This window comes from Pagrus major, chromosome 7, assembly GCF_040436345.1.
Source record: "Pagrus major chromosome 7, Pma_NU_1.0".
Lineage (NCBI taxonomy): Eukaryota > Metazoa > Chordata > Actinopteri > Spariformes > Sparidae > Pagrus > Pagrus major.
In genome coordinates, this window is record NC_133221.1 from 5,487,650 (window position 1) to 5,508,678 (window position 21,029).

The following is a 21,029-nucleotide window of genomic DNA, read 5'->3' on the forward strand; positions in this document are numbered from 1 at the left end:
GATGCTCTGGTTTCATGTAGAAGCACAGGGTGGAAGAAGAGTTCAGACCTATAGGAGGAAAAGATAAATAGGTAGAAAAAAGACAGCCGTGCCGGTGCAGAAAACCAGAGCAGATAAAAAGCACAAAGTATAGATCGAGATAGAAGAAGAAGAATGAGAGGAGAGAAAGGTCAAGAGAGAAGCTCGCAACACATGCATGAGAACAAAGAAACTGAGCACCCTGCTATCAAGCATATCCATACAAAAGCTTCTATATATATATGTATGGTTAATATGCTATTGTGTAGATCTTTATGCAGCGGAAAAACAATGTGTGTACATGCACGCAGCTGTCAGCGGTCACTCACTGTGATCAGGGACGAGGCCCTGGCCGGGTCGAAGCAGCAGGTGAACTCTACTGCCTCCTGCTTGGATCAGTTCGATGGCCCGAGTGTGTGTGATGCCCTGGGTGGCCTCGCCGTTGATCTCCACTATCTGATCTCCGACCTGTGAGGCAGATAAAGCCCATTCTTATACGTCACAAGCAGGGGAGGGGGGAAAACTGAAGAGTCAGTGCAGTTACTGCTCTTTTAAGGGAGAGCAGAGATTTTCAGACTGTGAGGAGAGACATGAGGACGTGTCAGATAAGGTGCATGTAGGTGTTCTCAAAAAAACAGGAAGTCAGTTATTGCTGTGGCCCGATTACCAGCATGGCCAGACGTTGGAGCTGCAGCAAAAGCAGTGACATGCAGCTCATGGAGGCACTGAAGTTAAACCTTCAGTGCCCGATTGCCAAAATCATACTCCTTCTCTCTTAAATCTGATCACATAGGGATGATCAACATATTTCTAATTTCAGTGTGATTTACACCTGCCAAGGACATCATTATGCAATGTCCATTGTAAATACATTTACATAAATCTGCATTGATACCATAGGAAAAGAAACCCTCAATTTAACAACAAAACTCAACTGAAAATTCTCATGTTTTTAAGTTTTCTTCAGTACCGAAGTAACCTAGTGTTATTTGTTTGTACATCCATGAATACACTGCAAACAGGAAGTGCTAATAGCTTATTCGGCATACCTTTAATGATGCCACAACATTATACTTCCCTTGATAGCAGGTGTTTGTAGGGGCACAGTTGTCTTTATTTTGCCTGAGGGCGCCTACAGTTGAAACACATTGAAAACCCCTGACCAAGAATTTAATTCAAAATAGCTTCAAGGGACTTTCATTTTAGTATTTTTAAAACCTTTTTAAACTTTGTCTTAGTGCCGTACCACCAGCTTCTTTCCTCAGGCCCCTCAATTCATCCTCAGCACTCTGCCACGGAAAATATCTTAAATTTGGATAAAATGTAACTCAACCCTGTTTCATAACTAGTTAAAAGTTCCCTGTAGTATGTTTATTCTGAGGACTGAGACTGAGAAACACTCACATGTATCCTGCCGTCTTTAAGAGCAGGTCCTTCCTCGGCCAGTCGCAGGATAAACAGGCCCATGTTGTACTCTTTCCCTCCTCTCAGACTGAAGCCGAAGCCCCGCTGGCTGCGCTCCAGCTCCACCACAAAACAGCCCTGTGGTTCACAGACAAGAATATGAGCTTTTGAGACCGGAACAGGCGGATATAAAGCCCTGTCTGTACTCAAAACCTGAGCAATCATTGTTACACTTGTTGTTATGTATTTTTAGTCAAGTGGCTTTAAAGGACATCCCTCAGATTATAAACTTAATAAGATCAAGCTGCACCTGAAACAGATTTTTAAAATTCTGGCTGTTGTTTTACCTGCTTGGAGCCTGACATGATGAGTGTTCCCATATCTTTTGGTAGGAGAGAGTTCTTCATCTCAGTGTCGCCGTTCCTGCCACAGAAAAAGACACACAAACACATTGTGACGTGACTGAAATACTGAAGATATGAAATATATTTGATCGTGTTATATTACAATATGGCACAATATTTCCTCTCGAGATGAAAACTGAATGTCAGCGCATATGAAATAGACATTAAAGTGCAAATGTATGCACACTGTGTTGTCCAAGGTGCTTCCTGTATTCCTTCACCAGCTTCTATGTGTCATGTCAGCACTAATGCCTGTATGTGAGCAGCTACAGTAAAAGCCAAGATGCTCTACATATTGGGAAGAGAGTAGAGAATTAGTCTCAGTCTCTCCTCTTTCTGCTCCGTCCGGTATCCACACACCGCCACGCCTTCATTACAGCAGCATGAGCCTCTTTCTGTTGGTTTCATTATACGATGCACAGAGACCCAACATAAATCCTTCAAAGCGCCGAGTTGCTTTTACAGTTCAGTGGCAGATAAAGGGGGCATACTTTAATGCTTCGCAGAGCTCATTACAATGCTTTTGTGGGAACTTAGCCGCGCTGACACACTATCTGAAAACTCTAGGCCTTCTTAGTGGCTCTGGCACGGAGAGGAGTTTACACACTTCCACGCAGCCAAGCCGACAGCTCATATCTAGCCAGGGCTGACCCAAGGCATGTGTTGGAGATTAGACGGGCGAGGAGGGGTGGTGCTGCCGAGGAATGGACATAACGGGCTAAATGAGGAGAAGGAGAGAACACATGCTGGTAGGCGGCGAATCGGAGCCGGTGAGGGCGAGAAATGATGGTGGAGAATTGCTGCTGCAGCGACGGATTAAAGAGTCCGACACAGGTAATCTTGTTTAAAAAAGGAAGATCAAAGAGCAAAGCGGGACGCCTTATTAATCTGTCTCTTTTTCTTTGCCTCGCCATGCAAACAGTGACCATGGGGGGATTTTCTGTCTGTCCGGATAACAAGGAGAGTGCAGGGCCACAAGAGATGGTAATGGGCCACATTGTAGCACAAACCCAGAGCCTGCTTTGAGAGGATTGGGGGCTAATTTATGGTTGAAGCAGCAGAACCTGTATTAGATTGTCTCCCGTGGACTCAGTGTCTGAGCTTGTGTGAATGCTTGTGCTCGTATGTGTGTGTATATCCATGTACCTGTCTGGATAGCTCGGAGGCTGCTGGCCCATAGCTCTGTGTTGTGCCGAAGGGCTCTGCTTGGCTGAATTTGTTCCGGATGGAGGAGCACTTTCTGTAAAAAACACAATTCACACAACACACCCATTAGTAATCTGCTATTGGATGCCACAAAGCAATCTCAAAAACATCCTTATCTCTGCTTTTATGTAAATGCTGAAAGTGAATCAGCATTCTCATTATCTTTTTTCTCCCCAGAAAATCCTCTTGATATTCTCTTTGTAAAGCAGCTTCACAGGAACTGAGACTTTCTCTGTGCCAACCTACCGTCTTCAGGCACGACAGTGAGGGTGACAGAAGTGCCGGCGTCCTTGATGAGCTGGACGATGTCGTTGTGCGACAGCTCCATGATGGACTGGCCGTTGACGGCGGAGATGCGGTCTCCCACCCTCATCATACCTATGCGGTCTGTGGGGCTGCCCTCGATAATACGGCCGATCTTGTGAGGTATAACTGTAAAAGGGAAACGCAGAGAAATTACAAACTGTTCTTTTTTGCATGTTTGAGCAGCACTGATTCAATAAAGCCGACATCAGGATATCACAAAAGCAGGGACAAAGATGGTGCACAGTGACCTTCTGCTGCTGCAAATGGGAACCTTTTCAGTACACTGCTCCTATTATTAAAACATGGAATGAAGGTGGGCAAGATATTATGTGATAAACACATTTACAAATCTGATTTAGTGAATTATGTTCTTATATTTGAAAAATATAAGAGTATAAATAAGAGTCAATATCCAGCAGCTGTGTGAGGCTATACTTTGGCACAGCAGTACCATTGAGCTTAATGCTAAACTCAGCATGCTAACATGGGGTAATTAGTATATCCAAATACAGCAAGTCTGATGGGAAGGAAGTTCTGCAGTTTTTTGGTGATAAACCAAAGACAAACAAAAGTTTTGATTGCATGATGGCACTAAGTGAAACGTTGAGGGATCACCAGGGATCTTATAATTCATCCTGAGAGGGACATGAATGCCACATTTCATGGCACCCCATCTAAGAGTTGTTCAGTCATTTCACTATAAAAACAAAAATGTCAATCTCATGGCGCAGCTGCTACCAATGGCAGTAGGATACATCAATTGAAATATTTCACAGGATACATGAACAGTTTGACCTGCTCGTAGCATGTTACGTATATATGAAAAGTCAGTGGTTTCATCCATGAACGGCTCCAGAAAATATCACGGCAATTCAGTGGCAGAGATATTGTGATCCCTACAGTCACACTGCTATGATGGCAAAAAAACATAAACAACAAACTACTGAAGGAAAAGATGTAGGGAGCCATCAGATGTTCACGTAAAGGTCACGTAAAACTGAAGACCCTTCATCTCACCAAGCATACAGGAGAAACTATAGATGCTGCTAAAAACATAAGGTAACAAAAACACAATGATTGGCCCCCCTAAATCCTACACACTGGACCTCTGTTAGATTCTTATGGACCAGTTGTCTTTTTCTGTATTTCTGACCTCCAGGTGGGGGCTTGGTCTTTGAAGTCAGGATAACGAAGCCAAAGCCCTCGTTGTCTTTGCGCTGCAGATGAACGTCAAAGCACTCGGGCCTAGTGGGCTGAGCGGGCTGGATGGCGTTCGGGAACTCCCCACGAGGCGTCTTGGGGGAGTTGTTGACCAGGACAGATGCTACCTGCTGTGGCTGCTGACCGCTCTCCTCCTCCCCATCGCCATCTGACAAATGAGAATGCACAGAAACATGAAGGAATGCATCTACAGGTTCATATTCTTCTGGTTGCCTACTAGAAAACGTTTACATGCTTTAATGTTGTTTTACTGTCCACTGCTGCAGCACCTCTATTCACCCTTTAAGGCGCCCCTCCCATAAAGTCCAGTCTGCTCTGATTGGTCATCTTTCACAGGCCTGAGAAGGCACCGGCCACCCTGTTTTCCGCATAAGCTCTGCTGGTGTTTTTGTTTATAGCACCTAGACCTGCTTTCTAATTAAAATAATACATCTTTCTACATCATGGGACCTTTAAGTCACACATTTGGAGCAGGACAGGGTCAGCTCAGACTATAAATGACATCACAATCGGCCACTTTCACCAAGAGGACAACCAAAGTGTTTATTCTGAGCGGGGGTCACTCTGATTTAGCTGACATACATTTTAATCCGTGAACAATTAGTCACCGAAAATGTTCCCAGCTTGTCATCCTTATGATCCACACAGCGGCTTTACCGAAGACAGCCTTTTTCGCAGTGTTTATCTCACATGTGAAATAAAAGACTGTCAACTCTACACTCGGGATGAAAGCTCTCCACAATGTGTTATTCATAAGACGGGCTGATCTACCTCAATCTCTCTTCATTCTACGTTTGTTTTGCTGAGTCCCTGTTTTGTCAGCCGGCATCAGGGGATCTCTTTCTCTAAACCGCTGCTTTGAAATCATAAACCCCGGACATGATTGATGCTTAATTTCTGCAATGTGATCAAAGCTGTTGTTGCAATACATCAAATCCAAAGTAATTTCAAAAAGTGCTCGTACTATTCACGGAGTGGTTATTTGTGGGGGTAAACAAGCCTTCAATGCAGCAGGGGTTTGTGCTTTTGAAAAAGAAATCTCAGCATGTTTTTTATTTTTTTTTCTCCCGATCCTTTGAGATGTAAATCAACTATTCCAGCAGATCTAATCTTCGCTGCCCTTTACACAACTCCAATCATCCTCGACAGATAAACAGAGCAAACAATCCTCAACTGTTAATTGTGAGCCACTTCTGCTGTTTTTTTCTTCTGTTTTATTTTTAATTCACTTCCCTGTGATTAAAGCAAATACAGAATCCTCTTTCAAAACTTTCCTTTTTTTTCGAGGAAATATTCTGTGTGTCTGCACAGAATAAAAACCCTAAAAGTCAATTTTGGTGGGACTTCATTTTATTCAGATTTATCAAGGAAGCAAGGAAGTCATCCAGAACAAATTTAAAGGATTAGAGGAAGAAAAAAAAAAATCCCAGATCAAAGCTTTTTTGCTCGGAGGTCCTCCTCCAGCATACTGATCGAAAACAAGAGACAGTTGCTTTTAAACTTCGAGTGCTCTCACGGAAATGTGGAGCTGATGATTCAAAAGCAGAACCCACCTGACGTTGCCAGTTTCCGGCGGACTGTGAGCATGACTTGGCCGTTGCGGGCAGCGTTGGTCATCAGCTCCAGCACTTGTTTGTGGGATTTGCCCTTGACTGGCACGCCGTCTATACAGAGCAGCTCATCCCCTGCCCGCAGGCGGCCGTCCTTCTCTGCTGCGCCCAGTGGCACGATGGCACCGATGTACACCTGTGGAAGCGAGAGCGAGGAGAGAAAGGAGCTTGACACACTGATCTGAGCCAGAGTGAGCATGAGGATTGACTGGCATTATGGTAAATAACCAGTTGAAATCCTCTCAGTTTGCTTTAAGCATTTGATACCTAAGTGTTATATAGAGGTTTGCTGTCATTTCTGACAACCTATTTCCCAACTGTCTCACAGCAATAGCAGAAATTCAGGTTGCTTTCATAAATGATTTGCTTGGTGTCTGTGAGGCTGTTCATATTTGGCAGCAACATGCATCCTGAGTGACTGACAGTTACACCCGTCAGTTTACAAATGGCATTAACACGCACTTCCACGCTCTTTATGCACATGCACAAACAGGATACAATGTTTTTTGACAATTAAAGTCATATCTTCATGTGCTGCTATTGCTGAAATAACAAGCAGGCCCAAATAGTTAAGAATTTGTTGCGGACAGCGTCTCACAAAGTTATAAAGTTTCTCCGAACTCAACAACGCACAAAATTATGTGATTTTTTAAGGGAGTCTGGGTGCTTTTTCTTCACTGGCGTTATAGAAGTTGCCTATTTTGGATACTGTTTCCTGCACTTGTTAAAATTTGACATGTTTAACATCAACAAGATGTTGTCTTCTTTTATAAATTTTAGTGTAAATGATGAAATTAGTTGAAATAGTGTGCTGTAACAGCTGCTAAATGTTGGGAGGCTGATACGTTGGTGCTGCAACAAGCTGTCACTTTTTACAAGGAAAGAAACAACTGAATGTATTGCATGTTAAGCCACATTCACAAGAAGGCATGAGTAATTATGAATTCGTTGTAGTCAAGTTTTGCACAGTTTGTCAGGCTTCTCCTCACTCGAAAACTCTTAAAATCACGTTATTTGTGAGGGAGTCTGGTGCTATTATGGGTACTAGTTCAATAGTTTGTTGAAACAATTTGTTCACAAACATCTGCTGCAGGTGAAGAGAGCCCAAACACACAGTTTGCATGATAGTGAATCATTGAAATCATGAATCCATTCTGCCTGTTGTTTGTGTAGGCGGTCCTTCAGTGTAGCCTGAGACACATGTGTATTCACACTGCTACAAGAATGTGGTCTCATGCAGTGATCGGATCTCAAATATGCCTCCATTTCTTCGGGGTGTTAGAGCCGTCCACTCAGGATGGATGTTGATACCAAATGTGAACATCCTTTGTGACATCTTTAGTTTAGGGTTGGGGATTCTAGTTGATCGTCAAACCTGGTCGTAAACAGCTGGACCGGACCGTGCTGGGCTGCTACCTACCGGCTGATCCGGCCCCTCTCCTCCGAGGACTCTGAAGCCGAAGCCTGACTCCTGGTTCCTTTTGATGTACACATCCAGGTCCTTGGTATTAGGAGCTGCAGAGAGAAGAGATTTTTTTTTTTTTTCAAAACAGCCACGACAGGCAAAACACATTGTGTTTTCAACATGTGGTTGTGTGTAATGCACTGGTTCACCCTCACGCATTACATCGTGCACACTTACGCTTGCTGTCCAACATGGCCCTGGACTTGAGGTAGAGCTCAGATGCGTCCGGTTTGGGAGAGGATGCGCGCAGCGTGTTGACAGGGTACGACAGCGGATTCGGGGGCAGCTCGCTGGGCTGACCGATGGTCTCTGTGCTGCTGATCATCTCCTGTCGCTGCTGCTGCTGCTGCTGCTGCTGCTGCTGCTGCTGCAAGATGGGCTGGGAGCACGGATGGGGCAACTGCTGGTGCGCGGGGTGGGGCAACTGCTGTGGAACCGGGTGGGGCGCCTGCTGAGGAGCAGGCTGGGATATGGGAGCTGTGCACTGCAACGCAGAAACGAGAGCTGTGAGGAGAAATCACTTACTTTTAAAAAGACTGTAAATGTTTCCTGTGCTTGTTTAATTTACATTATTCAATGATACATACTCAGATATATTCTATGATTTTATGCCAATAATTTAAGCCTGGGGTAGACATGAAACGAGGGCAGGAACACAGAGACACACAAATCCAGAATGACAAATCCCAAACTTCTGCACTCGTCTTCATTTTTAAAAATAGTGCAACTACACATTGTAACTGTGTTGAACCCGATAAACAGTATGAGTAAGCCTGTTGCTGCCTCAGCTCCTCTCTATTTTGAGCATGCAGCATGGAGGAGCAGTGCAGGAACAAGCTGTTGAACATGGCATATCATCTTAAACACCCATACGCAGAGGGATGTTAAAGTTGCTGTTTGCCAGGAGCCAGCATATTTACCCACATGCAGCTCCAGAAATAACAGCCTGGCTAATGTGGGCTCACTGAATAATGTAGCCAACAACACACACACACACACACTGAGTGGTGCATGTGGGTAACCGAGACAAAGTTAAAAACCTTTTCTGTTTAATAATTCAGCAGCAGCTTTAGCATCAGTGTACACTTTGCCTCACTCTGCACGGAGGAGGGAAACATTACAAAGATCTGCTTCGACTTACTGGTTTTAGTGATTTCACAGGAGACGTCTGACCTGAAAGCAGAGAGGTAGAAGTGGACGTTAAAATCTCAAATCATAAAGAAATACAACAGTGTATTCAAACGCATGGCTTGAAGGTTTAAAGCTGTATTTTCGATCTCTCCTCACGTCACTGACTGTACATCCTCTCCCACGTCTTATGAGGACACACTCTGCATACAATCAGTGCTGTCTAGAGGCTGTAATGACTGCTTCTAATACCTCGCCCTGCTTTCCTCTCTGTCTGTGAGTCACAGTGCAATTCAAGCAGTAGGGGGCAGTATACTCCAGTAGCAAAAGAAGGGCTCTCACGTCACTCGAGGATGGGAGACACAGAGGTGACCCCTCAGCCATGGGAAACGTGCTCTTCTCTGAGTTAAACCTGCCAGCTGTTAGCTGAAACTAGCACACACTACTCCCACTGTCTGCAGCTTTTCATTACCAGCTTTCTGAATGGCACCAAGTGAATTAAATACATGAAATCAATGAATGTTTACTGGTGTGAGTTTAATCAATTCCTTTTCAAATATTAGTAATGCAAATGTAGTGACAGTGTCTCCCCGTTTCCTTTCATTTCTTAGCCGCAGAGTGCAGCACACACTCCGCAGGAAAGGGTGGAATAAGTCTCATTTCCAGATTTAAATCCGGAGAGCCAAATAATTTCCTGTTTCATTTTCTCTCTGCTGCTGTCATCGGAAAGGGAGTTCTAGCCCCCCCCAGGCTGGGAGCAAATCCTAACCTAATCCTGGTCTATGGGTGACCTGAGGGAAGCCCTGCAGCGCTGCTCTTTTTTAGTCCTGGAAAGCTGTGATCTGCTGCTCCGTTTAAAGCAGTAACATGCACACACACACACACACACACACACACACACACGCTGCTGCATATGCACACGTTACATCAAAAAATGCATATAAGGCTGCCACAAATGAGCAAAAAGTTAATAACAGCAGCAGCCCACACACACACACACACACACGCACAGGACAAGCCCCTGGAGCTCAGAGCAGAGCCCAGCTGAGTACATCTGATATGTGGGTGCAACTGTGGAATCTAGGCTACTGCACTGCAGTACAGGCGAAAAAGGAACAAGCCCTTCAAATCAGTGGAAGCCTGAAGTCAGAAGAAGGGCGATGATTACCCACCATGCTCCATCTCTCATCCCTTCCCCTCTCTTAAGCAGCAAGTGAATCACTGAAGCTGCCATCTCTCTTCGCCTTTTCCCAGCATGGCTCACCATGTGACTAAGCATGACTTCCCTCCCTGTTTGGGGAAGGTGCGTGGCGGATGATGCAGAGTTGGTGTGTGGAGCCGAGCGTGAAATTGCTTTATTTAACATTGGGAGAATCTGTGTGTCCAAGCAATACCTACAGAGCGCCACAATCCATCCTGTTTATTTAGGAATTAAAACACTACATGTTACACGTTAAATCCCACCAGAGCTAAGTAGGCCTTTATCAGCGCTGCTCTAACAATGCTCCTCTATCCCTTAAGAAATTCATTTTAAATGCAAGCGGGTGGGCTTCTCACCTCTGTTGTTTCACTCTTTGCCTTTTTTTGTGAAAGAGGGAAAGTAAGAGAGAGCGGCTACAGGCGACACAAAGCTGTGTGGGGATTAAAATGATTTCAGAAGCGTGGGACTAAACCACTAGAATATCTCCGGGCTCTAACACCTGTTTGTTGTCTGAACAGTAACCTGAGTAGATTAATATAGACAGCAGCGATTTAACAACAGAGATGTCACATCATTGGCAATGTAACCCCACCAGCTGCGACATACTTCTGAGGATTAGTTAATGTTGCAGGCTTACCCGCGGCTGCAGCGTTCAATTCCAGCAAAGTGAACTCACATTTCCCTTCCGACTCACCTCCTCTGAGCACCAGCACGTTGACCTCGCTGCCCACAGGCAGGTCTTTGAGGATGTCCACCACCTGGGAGTGGCTCAACGTCTGGACGTTCTGTCTGTTGATCTCCTTGATGACATCGCCCTTCAGCAAGCCGCGGCACCACTGAGCATCCAGGATCATCTTCACCTTTTGGCCCAGGGGGCAATCTGCGATGGCGAAGCCGAATCCTCCGGGGCCTTTCACCAAGGGCACGCTCACCAGCTCCGGCTGTAACAGAGTGGGGTCAGGGCCGTCTTGGTTGGGGATGTGAGGAATGTGGTGGTGGTGCTGGTGAGGATGAGGATGAGGATGGTGGTGGTGGTGGCGTCCTCCGTTGGTCATGGGTGGTACCGCAGCAGTCTGCCTGGGGAGGGTTCCTCCGTCTGGGACTGTGTAGTGGGGGTCCTGTGGCGTGGAGGTCGAGGGGGAAGGGGAAGTGTCCTTGGAGGTGCAGAGGCCTGCTGAGGCATCTTCGCTGCTGTTGGAATCCTCAGGCAGGGGGTAGCCTCGGCACAGGACCATGTCCACGTACTGGTTGATTGGGATGGACTGGAACATCTGCACCACATCGGCGTGAGTCTTCCCCAGCACACATGCCCCATTGATGTCAACGATCACGTCACCTAAAGGACAAAGAGCGTTTACATGTTTGGGAAATGTCCTGCGATCACTACATCAGTAAAAAACGTGTTTTCCTCTTCTTCAGTTGAATGTTGGAGCTTGATGTGTGTGTAGAGTTTGACACTAGAAGGCTGAAAAGTGTTCATTTCCTCTGTGTTCACTGAAAATTTGATTTTCGAGAGGCAGGCCTACATGAAAAAATAATCTGGAAGCCAATTCTGGTCCAATATTCAGCAATATCACAAGTGTGATGTGGAAAGCCTCCAGTGCACATACACCGAGAACAGACTTTACAGTGTACAGCAGTTAAACTTGTGAGATGAAAAAAAAGTTTGCATAATCATACATTCTTGAACTTTTAATGAAAGAGATGAATAGGTGCCATTTGAAGAAAAATTATACTTTTTTTTCTGCTAGAATCATGTGAGACGCCCATTAGATAATAGTGTGAATAAAATGCATGCCTTAATGAATGTGTGGACGGGACCTTGAAGTACCTACAGTAAAAGAAAAGACACTAATGTCTCTGACGTGGTTGTCACAATAAGTGAAATCATAATTATCCGGCTGGATTGTACGAGTCGAATCTGTATCTTCATCACCCCCTCGCACTTCCAACGCCTTAGAAAAATTCAACGATGTTAATGGAGATGGAGAGATTGAACCAAGAGCATAAAATAGAACAGGATCACTGACATGCTGTTCTCTTCTTCCTGCTTTCATCTTCCTGTAAGAGGGGTAGGAATCTCATCACCCCTTGGCCCGGCTGAGATATAAGCCTGGGTGGCCCGGCTGAATTGCTGACTCGCGAGCTGGCTAAAAGCCCAGTGGAGAGATTCAGCCCACCTACACAATCGATACCCTCTCCGAGCAAACACGGCTTGAGTTTCACTCTTGAAATGAGCTCCATGTCCTGATGTAGTGCCTGTTCAGACCCACTACACAAACCTCTAACAACCAAGCATCCACAAAATAATAGGAGGGTATCGGGGTGTCTGAAACTTAAAATAAACGTACCAGGACTTCAGTCAGAAAGTTTTAAAATCCAAAAGAAAGTTGTTCCATTTCAGCGCTCGTTATTATAACCCAGCAAAATTAATTACATTCACTTTTTTGGTTTAATCAATTACCCTCCTTCTCAAGGGGTAATGAAACACTGGAAATAATTACTCTCTCTGTTCCACTTCCATGTTGAGTCTCAGCAGCAGCATGGGTGTAGCTGTAGGAGCATTCAATGCAATCAATATCACTGTAATGTGAATCCTGAGGCACTTCACTAACTGTAATTCAAATGACTTCAATCACCATGCATGTGATCAGAGTATTTATACATACAATAAAAAGGGAAATTTACAGAGACACCGACATGCGGGCGCTAATACACAAGCGCTGGGAGGTTTATAGCAGGCAGCGCTACATGTAGCGCACGAGTCATATACACGTTCTATAGATAAGCAGGTTGTCATCCTCCAGCCACGACGAGACACCCGCTCTGCAGGCTTATTAAACCTATAATATACGGCTGCGTATAAAATCTGGTTGTCAACCATAAACCGAACATGTGCTTTATTGGTGGAAGTCTCCCATTTTTAGAGCTGCTCCTCAGCCTGTAATCGTTTGCCTTTGCTTGATCAAGCAATGTGACATTCACGCTTATACTGCCCCGTTCTGTGGTTTCTCCTGTAAATCTGTTTGTTTGTGTGTGCTCAGGGTACATAAAACCCTGTTATGTACAGTACGTGTGCTGATGCCAAGCCACACATGCCATGCAAACGGTGTACATGTGAATGTGACACTGGATTATGGTTTGTATAGACGAGTAATTATTTGTCTCTCTTTAACCCTTCTTTTGAGCAATACCTCCTTGTGACTTCTTGACTTTAAAACGAGGACATGTGACTTCTCTCCACGATTTGAACAGGAAAGATTTAACAGAATCTGGGAAAAGTGGATCCAATACATTTTGCAAAGTGTGCAAATCATGGCACCCACTGGTTCATCGTTTCAGATGTTAAAATGTTCATTCACTTGTTACTTTGGTAACAGTGTAAAAATCTCTACTCTTATAGAAGTACCTAGAAAGGCACTCTTTTGTGCATACCTCCGCCAAGGCCCAACAGTCGCCTTCAATTCAGTCAAGCCCAATATTAAATAAAGCATATTCAAATCTGCTACATCTGGATACAATTTGGATCCACATCAAATTTAACCAGCCACCTAAATACGCATGATTTCAGACATTAATGAAAATGTCAAAAATCTCGCAATGTTAAAGAGAGAGAGAAAAAAAAGTCCTGGATTAGTCCCTTTATCCGGATCAGCACCAAAAGTTAATGGGGTCTATTCTAGGTCGAGACCCATCCTCCATTCAAGTTCTGTGAAAATCCGTTCAGTAGTTTTTTGTGTAATCCTGCTGACAAACCAACAAACCAAGTTTTGTACAATGTCTGGTAAAGGTTATATGGAGACACGTGGGTAGCGAACGAAAACAAAAAGATGAGAGAAAAATAAGAATATTATCCACGGCCTTTCGTTTCCTTTCCTCTTTATTCATTTTAGGAATAAGCGGAATAAAATGTTAAAATAGAATAAAATGGGGACATAACCACTCAGCCAAAGCACATTTCAGACACTGGAGTCCACTTTTATAAACAGTATGTCAGTGAGGGATGTCTACCTGAGGCGATCTTGTTGTCATGTGCTGCCGGCCCATCCGGAAGGACGTTTTTGACCTGAAGGAACTCGTCTGGTCGGTCTCCTCCGATGATGGTGAACCCGAAGCCCTGGGGGCTTTTTCTCAGTGCTGTCTGCAGGATGGTGCCCTGCAGCTGAGACGGATCTCTCGTGAAGCCCCGCAGTCCCCTGACAGGCTCTTCTGTTGTTTGGGATGACGGTGGAAAAAAGAGCAGAGAGGTTGACATGCGGTAAAAGACAGGGAAATGGAGAAAAATATCTTTAATGGCCTGATTAATGTAGTGACGACATACCAAATTGCTTCAGTTTGAACATATTGCACAGTTCTGGTCTGACAATAACTAGTGAGATATAAAACCCTTTTACTTAATTTGAAATGAAGTCGCAGTGGCATTAAATCTTAGAGATGAGAGCAGCACACCTTTAAAGTTCACAGGGTTTACGTGCTTCACTGTCTACGTGGTATGTTAGCAAGCATATGTGTGTGTGTGTGTGTGTGAAAATGAGCCTGGGATATGAAGAGAATCTGAAAAGCCTGCTCATGAATTGCCATCTGCCTCCATCATCACAACATTCGCACAGTGACAACGTGTCTGACAGCACGTCACTCACTGCTAGTAATTACACGAGCACTCTGAGAGCATCGTTATTTAAGTGCAAACTCAAACAAATCACACACACACACACACAAAACTTGCGAGTCTACCGCTCTGTTTGCAGACACCAATAAACATCCAGTTATTGCACGATGTCTGTATTTTGGCCCCTGTCTCACCCGCAAACAACCAATTCTTTTCACCGCGGTGATAAATCCGTCGTGAAATGCGCCTGACATTTTCCAGGTAAACTTTTCATCGCAAATTCTCTTTGTGGTGCCTGCGGGATGTGTAAATGGGCCAACTTTTTAGAGGGAATTACATTAGACAGTGGGTGTGTGTGTGTGTGTGTGAGAAAGAGAGCGAGATAAGTGCGATGAGATAGAAGGAGACAGAGAGAAACGGAGTTAGCCTTGACAGAAAGAGGGGAAATTCTAACTAAATCCTGGCTCGCCCTGCCCTGCGGTGTGGGGGCCTATGAGATTGTGAGTTATGTGCTGTGTCCCCTGCACGCTGGGCTTCTTCTCTGGCAGTTCCCACACTGATAGATGGTGGGACATCAATCTCATTAGGAAGGGTACAGATAGAAGCCACCCTCCACCACCTCCTCCACCTCCTCCTCCTCCTCCTCCCTGCCTCCAACACCACTCTCAATGTGTCATGGGATGGTGATCTGCATAATTGCATTGCAATTGGCTGATAAACGTGACCGCGTCGAAGATAAAAAAAAAAAAGATCATGCCAAGTATGATTAACATGAAATTCCCGCATCGGAGCTGTGTCAGAGCGATATTTTCAAGATTGCATATGTAAATTAATGTTGAGCAATTATACGCACGCAGGTGCATTAACATGAAAGACGTTACGACTCTATAAAGTGTGAGCATGTGTGTTACATGTATGTTGTTTGACAGGATTAAGCCTCGTCGGACCGGCCGAGGCGTTCCGTGTTCACACACTCTGTCAAAGGACTGTCAACACTGTTTTTTCCATGATCGTCATGAAAGCAGCACTGACAGAGGAGTAAAGAGTGTAAGGGGGGGAGTGAGTCGGGGAGGGAGGGGGGCACACACGCACACACACACACACACACACACACACACACACACACACACACACACACACGAGCCGTGTTTACATGGTCTTGATTAAGCTGTGAACCACAAAGGGACAGTCTGTATTCTCCGGGGTGAAGTGATTATATGAAATGTCAGGCAGGATTGTCAGCGTTGTAATTATGGCTGAGCGCAGTGCTGCGCTTTGCTCCTGCGCTCTGCGGCATTGTCTGGGAGGTCAGGCTAGCCATCCCTGTCAAAACAGTGTTTAGATGCCACCTCACGCACGTCCACACACTCGCGCCAAGACCACTGGCCATTAATTCTCATTAACAAGGGTGGGAAAAAGGTGCAGAATGGGGAACAGGGGAGGCGGCGGAAGCTGGAGGCGGTGGCACACAGAAGCAATATCAGCCACAGACTGCAGAGAGGCTCAGCTGTGGGAGGTGGGGGTCCGCGTGCAACCGAGTGAGGCAGACAGTTCTGTCCGAGGGGTGTCTGAAATACAGAGGCTGGTTTGAATACTAATAAGGTCATGCTTTGTCTGTGCACGCACAGAAGTGTATAATAATTCTGACTCATTTTACAACAACACAGCGCTTCAGCTCCTCAGACCCTCACATAGACCGAGAGGAGGGTGATTAGACCAGTCAAGCGCCGGCGCCCGCCACAGGTGGTAAATGATGAGCAGATGACCCAGTAGAAATGCAATTTATGATCATAAGTCACTTTCAAGCGCAGTCACCTCTTTCTCCTCTTCTGTCTCTCAACCCTCCCTTTGCTCTAAAGGGATCTTTGAACTTCGGCGGATGACTGGGGCAAAAAAAAAGAAGCATTTTTCAAAGAGACCTCAGAGTCCCCCCCTATTTCATAATCTACTTGTCAAAATGAATTCTGCCGCCCAGTGAAGCACTGCTCCATTATTCAAATTGAATATCATTGCTTCAGAGGCCATGGGCTGTTTATCAGCAGCCTGTCAACCGTTAGAACATCTTCCAGACAGACATCTCAGCGTGAAGGAGACGATAAAAGTGCGCCAGTGTTTGGAGAACACATCTAATGCCTCGTTATAAAGGCTGTTTCTTCAATGAACAAAGAGTTAGAACTATAAAGACGGAACGTGTGTTTTAAAAGCGCTGGGTCTTTATGTGTTTATGTGAGGAAAAGTAGGAAAATCACAGCCAAATGTAAATTTACTGACCTTGAAGTTCAATGGACCAACCTGTTAACACTGACGACTGCGCACTGACTGACGTTCATTTATGTTATTTAGTTTTTAAAAACAAGTATGTGTGATGAAGTGCAGTAATGGCCGTCCTTGGTACGTCTTTAGCGAACGCATCCTCGAGTGAAAAGTATGCACACGCATCTTTTGTCAGCGCTGAATGCAGTTTGAGTGACGCAGTGTTGGTTAAGACACTAACAAGGATAAGAGTCTACAGCTATGAAAGAGTCTCTGTGAGGCCGTACTCACACACAGCAAAACTTTGAGCTGAATGCCAACGCCAGCATGCTGACACGCTCACAATGACAAAAAGAACGGGAAAAATGTTTAACTCAAGATTTTGACCTTCTGACGGTGACATAAAAGGAAGTATGGGATCACCTCAGCTACCACAATGCATCCCGAGTGGGGAGCATGACCTTCTGACCTAAACTTTCACAGCAATCTCTCCAGTACTTGTTGAGATATTTCACTAAAAACCTTAGAGAAAAAGTAAGAGGATCTCCAAATGCCGCAGTATTCAGCCTCTGAGGACCGTGAATGTCCATCGGTTGGTGAGATATTTCAGTCTGGACCAAAGCGATGAAACCACCAAGCCATTTTAGGTTTTCTTTTCAAGAGTCAAAGCACTCATCATATGTTTCTCTGTGCTCCCTCTCTCTCTCTCTATCTTTCTTGGATTCCAGGATGCAATTTAGAGCAAATGATCTCACTTCCTGTCTGTTTCCCTGATGACCAACGAGAGAAAAACTTCCTGGGCGTCAATCTAAACGATGACCTTTAATGTGAACATTGCAGAACTGACTCAAACAAAATACTGATGTCTGTGAAGTTCCTCTTGAACTGTAAAAACATATTTATCATTCCAGCATCAAATTCTTACTTTTCTTACAACACACTGACATGTCTCAGTGTGGAGAAGATGTTCAACATAACTCAAACGGAATTTCCTGAACTGACGTTTTCTCCTTTTTCTACTTTCCCTCTGTAACAAAGACATGAATCATCTCACTCCTTCGCTTGTGAACTACCGCAAATAACACAGTTGCAGTTTCTCGGTCACGGCTGCAGTTACCTGCGGGTGTGGCTGCCGGTGGTGGTACTGCAGCGGGCATGTCGACGCTCATCTTTCTCTTTGCCTCCATGACTGGATTCTCAAACTGGGTCTTCTGGTTGATGTGGCTGCACAGGGGAGATAACATCATCAGATGAGCAAGAACGCTAAATAGCAGAACAAGTTGTTGAACAAGGCCTAAGTGAGCATCTGTGATACGTTTATATCTTGTTTTTGTTGACATACAACTCATCACACTTTCTACTATTTTTATTAAAGGGTAACTCCACCACTTTTAGTTGTGTAAAGCCTTTCATGGCTCGTGAGGAAGCTGCATGTAATCTGATAAATCGCCACCAGTGATATCGCTCAATGGCTTATTTGCATTGTGGGCAATGTAGGCACATACAACACAACTGTTGGACTCTTTATGGACAGTTTCAAAACAAACTATCCAAATCGATACAGTGGAACCATTTTTCTTCCCTTTGAAAACCCTTGTGCCTACATTACCCACAATGCAAGACCTGTAAACACACTTTAATGTGTAAAAGTTACCCTTTAATTCAGTTAGCTACACAATCCGAGTGCCAGCTTATGTTTTGTCTGTGGTCCCGCCCTCACAGAGCACATATTGTCCACACCCTCGATACTGTTCATGCAAACCTGCGATTTGACTATGAGGGCTGGGTGTCAAATAACCTATTTGCTGGGCAGACAGCATGTCATCAAGCATTCAGGTTGCTCTATATTTGAAAACCACAACTTCAAAACCGCTCTATTCCGAAAGCGTAACGCGTATGGATCGAGAGCGTGTATGAACCTCAGAAATAAAAAATTGAATGCCCAGTGAATTCAAAGAGAATTGGATAAAGAGGATCAGTAGCAATCTTCGCCGTGAGAGACCACATTGCCATGATGGGATTGACACCTGCTCAATGCACCGTAATCCCAGGCTCAAAAGAATCAATAAAAGACAGGTTTGCAGGTGGATGTAAACGACAACGTGCTCCTTTTTCACTCTACACGTCCAGGGACGGCCTTCTTTGTGTTTCTGTAGATAAACAGCCTTGCTAAACCAGGATCAGCAGCTATATTTGCGGGAATTTACACCAAACTCAATCTGAAAACAATTACTGGTTTTGCAGATCACACCTGTGCACTCAAACATTTCCTGCTACCGAGTGAAATGTCCCTCCACGGTTAGATGCTAATGGAGAGAGGTAGCTCGTCTGCGTAATGAGCTTCAACAGCTGTAAATCCTGGTCATGACAGCACCTTGGGAAGACAAAGTGCACTGACACCGCACAGTGAATCAGCCCCATGCTGAGATGCTGATGGTATATGTGTTTGTGTGCGTGCGTGTGCATTCAGTGAAACGCGCTCTGCTCTCTCGCTGTGTCTGACTCATGCACAGAGATACCCTCCCCATTAAGTCTAGAGAGATAAACACCCCCCCCTTCATTTCCACCCTTTCATTTCCTCTGCTGCTCTCAGTCTCACCTCCTCGCTCCTTGATCGTCCCACCTCATGTTTTGTTTGGCAGTTGAGGAAATAATGAGACTTTGTGTCACACTGTCGCATTTGCTCGTTCATTCACAACAAAATTTGCCAAACAAAGAGACGGAGGAGAGGAGAGGCAGCCTCTCGGTGACCCTCTTGCATAAACAGACTCGCTGATTCCCCCCCCACCCTGCCTCTGCCTGCAGGTCTCTTCCTCTTTGTCCACAGTAATGGGACTAAAATGAAACATTGTGCTCTTGTTTACAATCTTCATCAGGATGGAATCTCACCCTTGTTTCCCTCCCAGGGACCCTAAACCTTCATTGTCTTTTCTCTTTCACACACACACACACACATAGCTGTAACCCACCAGTGCTATCTGCACTGGCATAATTGCTTCTCTGCAGGACTGTGGGAAAGTACCGTATTAACAATAGCATATGCTGCTATCACGTACGGTAGTCGACAGGTCCCCCGAGATTCAACAACGCCACATTTCCCTGAGGTATACACTTCAGTCTTTCCCAGGGAAACGGCGCATGGGCCGGATTTTACGGCAAAATAGATGTGAGAAAATTCTGGATTTTTGTTCTAGTAAGGGAGTAAGTGAGACCAAAAAACATTTTTAAAGGTCAAGTCAAAGTCAAAAATAATTTGAAGGGTGAGTTCACCCAAAAAAGGAAAATTCAGTCATTATCTACTCACACCAATGTCAATGGAAAATCAGGTGAAGCTTTGTGGTCTACAAAACATTTCTGGAGCTTCACAGCAAAAGAACGTGGCAGCATTCTCTGAAACAACTGAAGTTGGTTGGGACTTGTTTTGAAACGTGAAAAAAACAACTGAAAGAAAACATAAAATGGCTCAAGACATCCAAGTCTCTGGAAACCCTGCGAGACTGATTTTAAAAGACATTTTTTTACATCCTCAACGCGTGGCCCAACTTGCGCAACCACTTCAGACGGGGTGCGCGCTAACACTCAGCAGCTACAATGAAGATTTTGACTGAAAAAAGGGTCTTTTCAAATCAATTTGAGATCTTACACTTACCGAAGACTTGGATTATGTCGGACGAGTCGACGGAGCCATTTTAAGTCCCCATCACTTCAGCTGTGCTTTTTCAGTTAGTGGTAGCAAACCACACACATATACTCTTTGAGCAACATCAAAACTATTTGGGGAAGAAGTTGAGAAATCTTTAAAATAAGTTTATGACTTAAAAGAGCCTCTGAAACTAGAAATTAGGATGGGTGTTAATCTACTAGGACAGATCAAATTGGTTGATATACATCTCTTTGATATATTGCGTGGGACGGCCATGAAGCAGACGACGAGGATATGGAAACAGCCAAATCCATCAAAACTGAATTCATGGCTATTAACTACAGAACACATTTTGGACATGGAAAAATTAACTTCAAAAACAAAAAAATGGAACAAGATTTACCCCCAAGATAGACTGAAAATGAACTCATTTCACAACAACTGCCATATCGAATTCCTCTTTAGCTCCAGAATTCAACAATATGGCGTCAACTTGTAGATGATGTGAATATAAAAACACAAAACTCTCCAGAGGACGCAGACAGGTACACATTTAAAGCC

At 44.6% G+C, this 21,029-nt stretch overlaps 1 protein-coding gene across 2 annotated transcripts in view; it reads right to left on the reverse strand.

The window, feature by feature from the left end:
* The window catches only part of magi3a (membrane associated guanylate kinase, WW and PDZ domain containing 3a), a 126,724-nt gene that overhangs the window by 4,085 nt on the left and 101,610 nt on the right, over nucleotides 1–21,029 (reverse strand). The window contains exons 8-20 of one of the 2 annotated variants that reach the window (XM_073470088.1): nucleotides 17,943–18,049; nucleotides 13,975–14,172; nucleotides 10,658–11,299; nucleotides 8,776–8,807; nucleotides 7,812–8,118; nucleotides 7,545–7,684; nucleotides 6,113–6,305; nucleotides 4,492–4,707; nucleotides 3,279–3,464; nucleotides 2,973–3,066; nucleotides 1,770–1,845; nucleotides 1,423–1,560; nucleotides 348–486 (exon numbers count right to left, since the gene is read on the reverse strand). In XM_073470088.1, the coding sequence (XP_073326189.1) occupies nucleotides 348–486; nucleotides 1,423–1,560; nucleotides 1,770–1,845; nucleotides 2,973–3,066; nucleotides 3,279–3,464; nucleotides 4,492–4,707; nucleotides 6,113–6,305; nucleotides 7,545–7,684; nucleotides 7,812–8,118; nucleotides 8,776–8,807; nucleotides 10,658–11,299; nucleotides 13,975–14,172; nucleotides 17,943–18,049 (2,468 nt within the window). The remainder of the gene's footprint in view (nucleotides 1–347; nucleotides 487–1,422; nucleotides 1,561–1,769; nucleotides 1,846–2,972; nucleotides 3,067–3,278; nucleotides 3,465–4,491; nucleotides 4,708–6,112; nucleotides 6,306–7,544; nucleotides 7,685–7,811; nucleotides 8,119–8,775; nucleotides 8,808–10,657; nucleotides 11,300–13,974; nucleotides 14,173–17,942; nucleotides 18,050–21,029) is intronic. The other variant, XM_073470089.1, reaches the window with a different exon arrangement.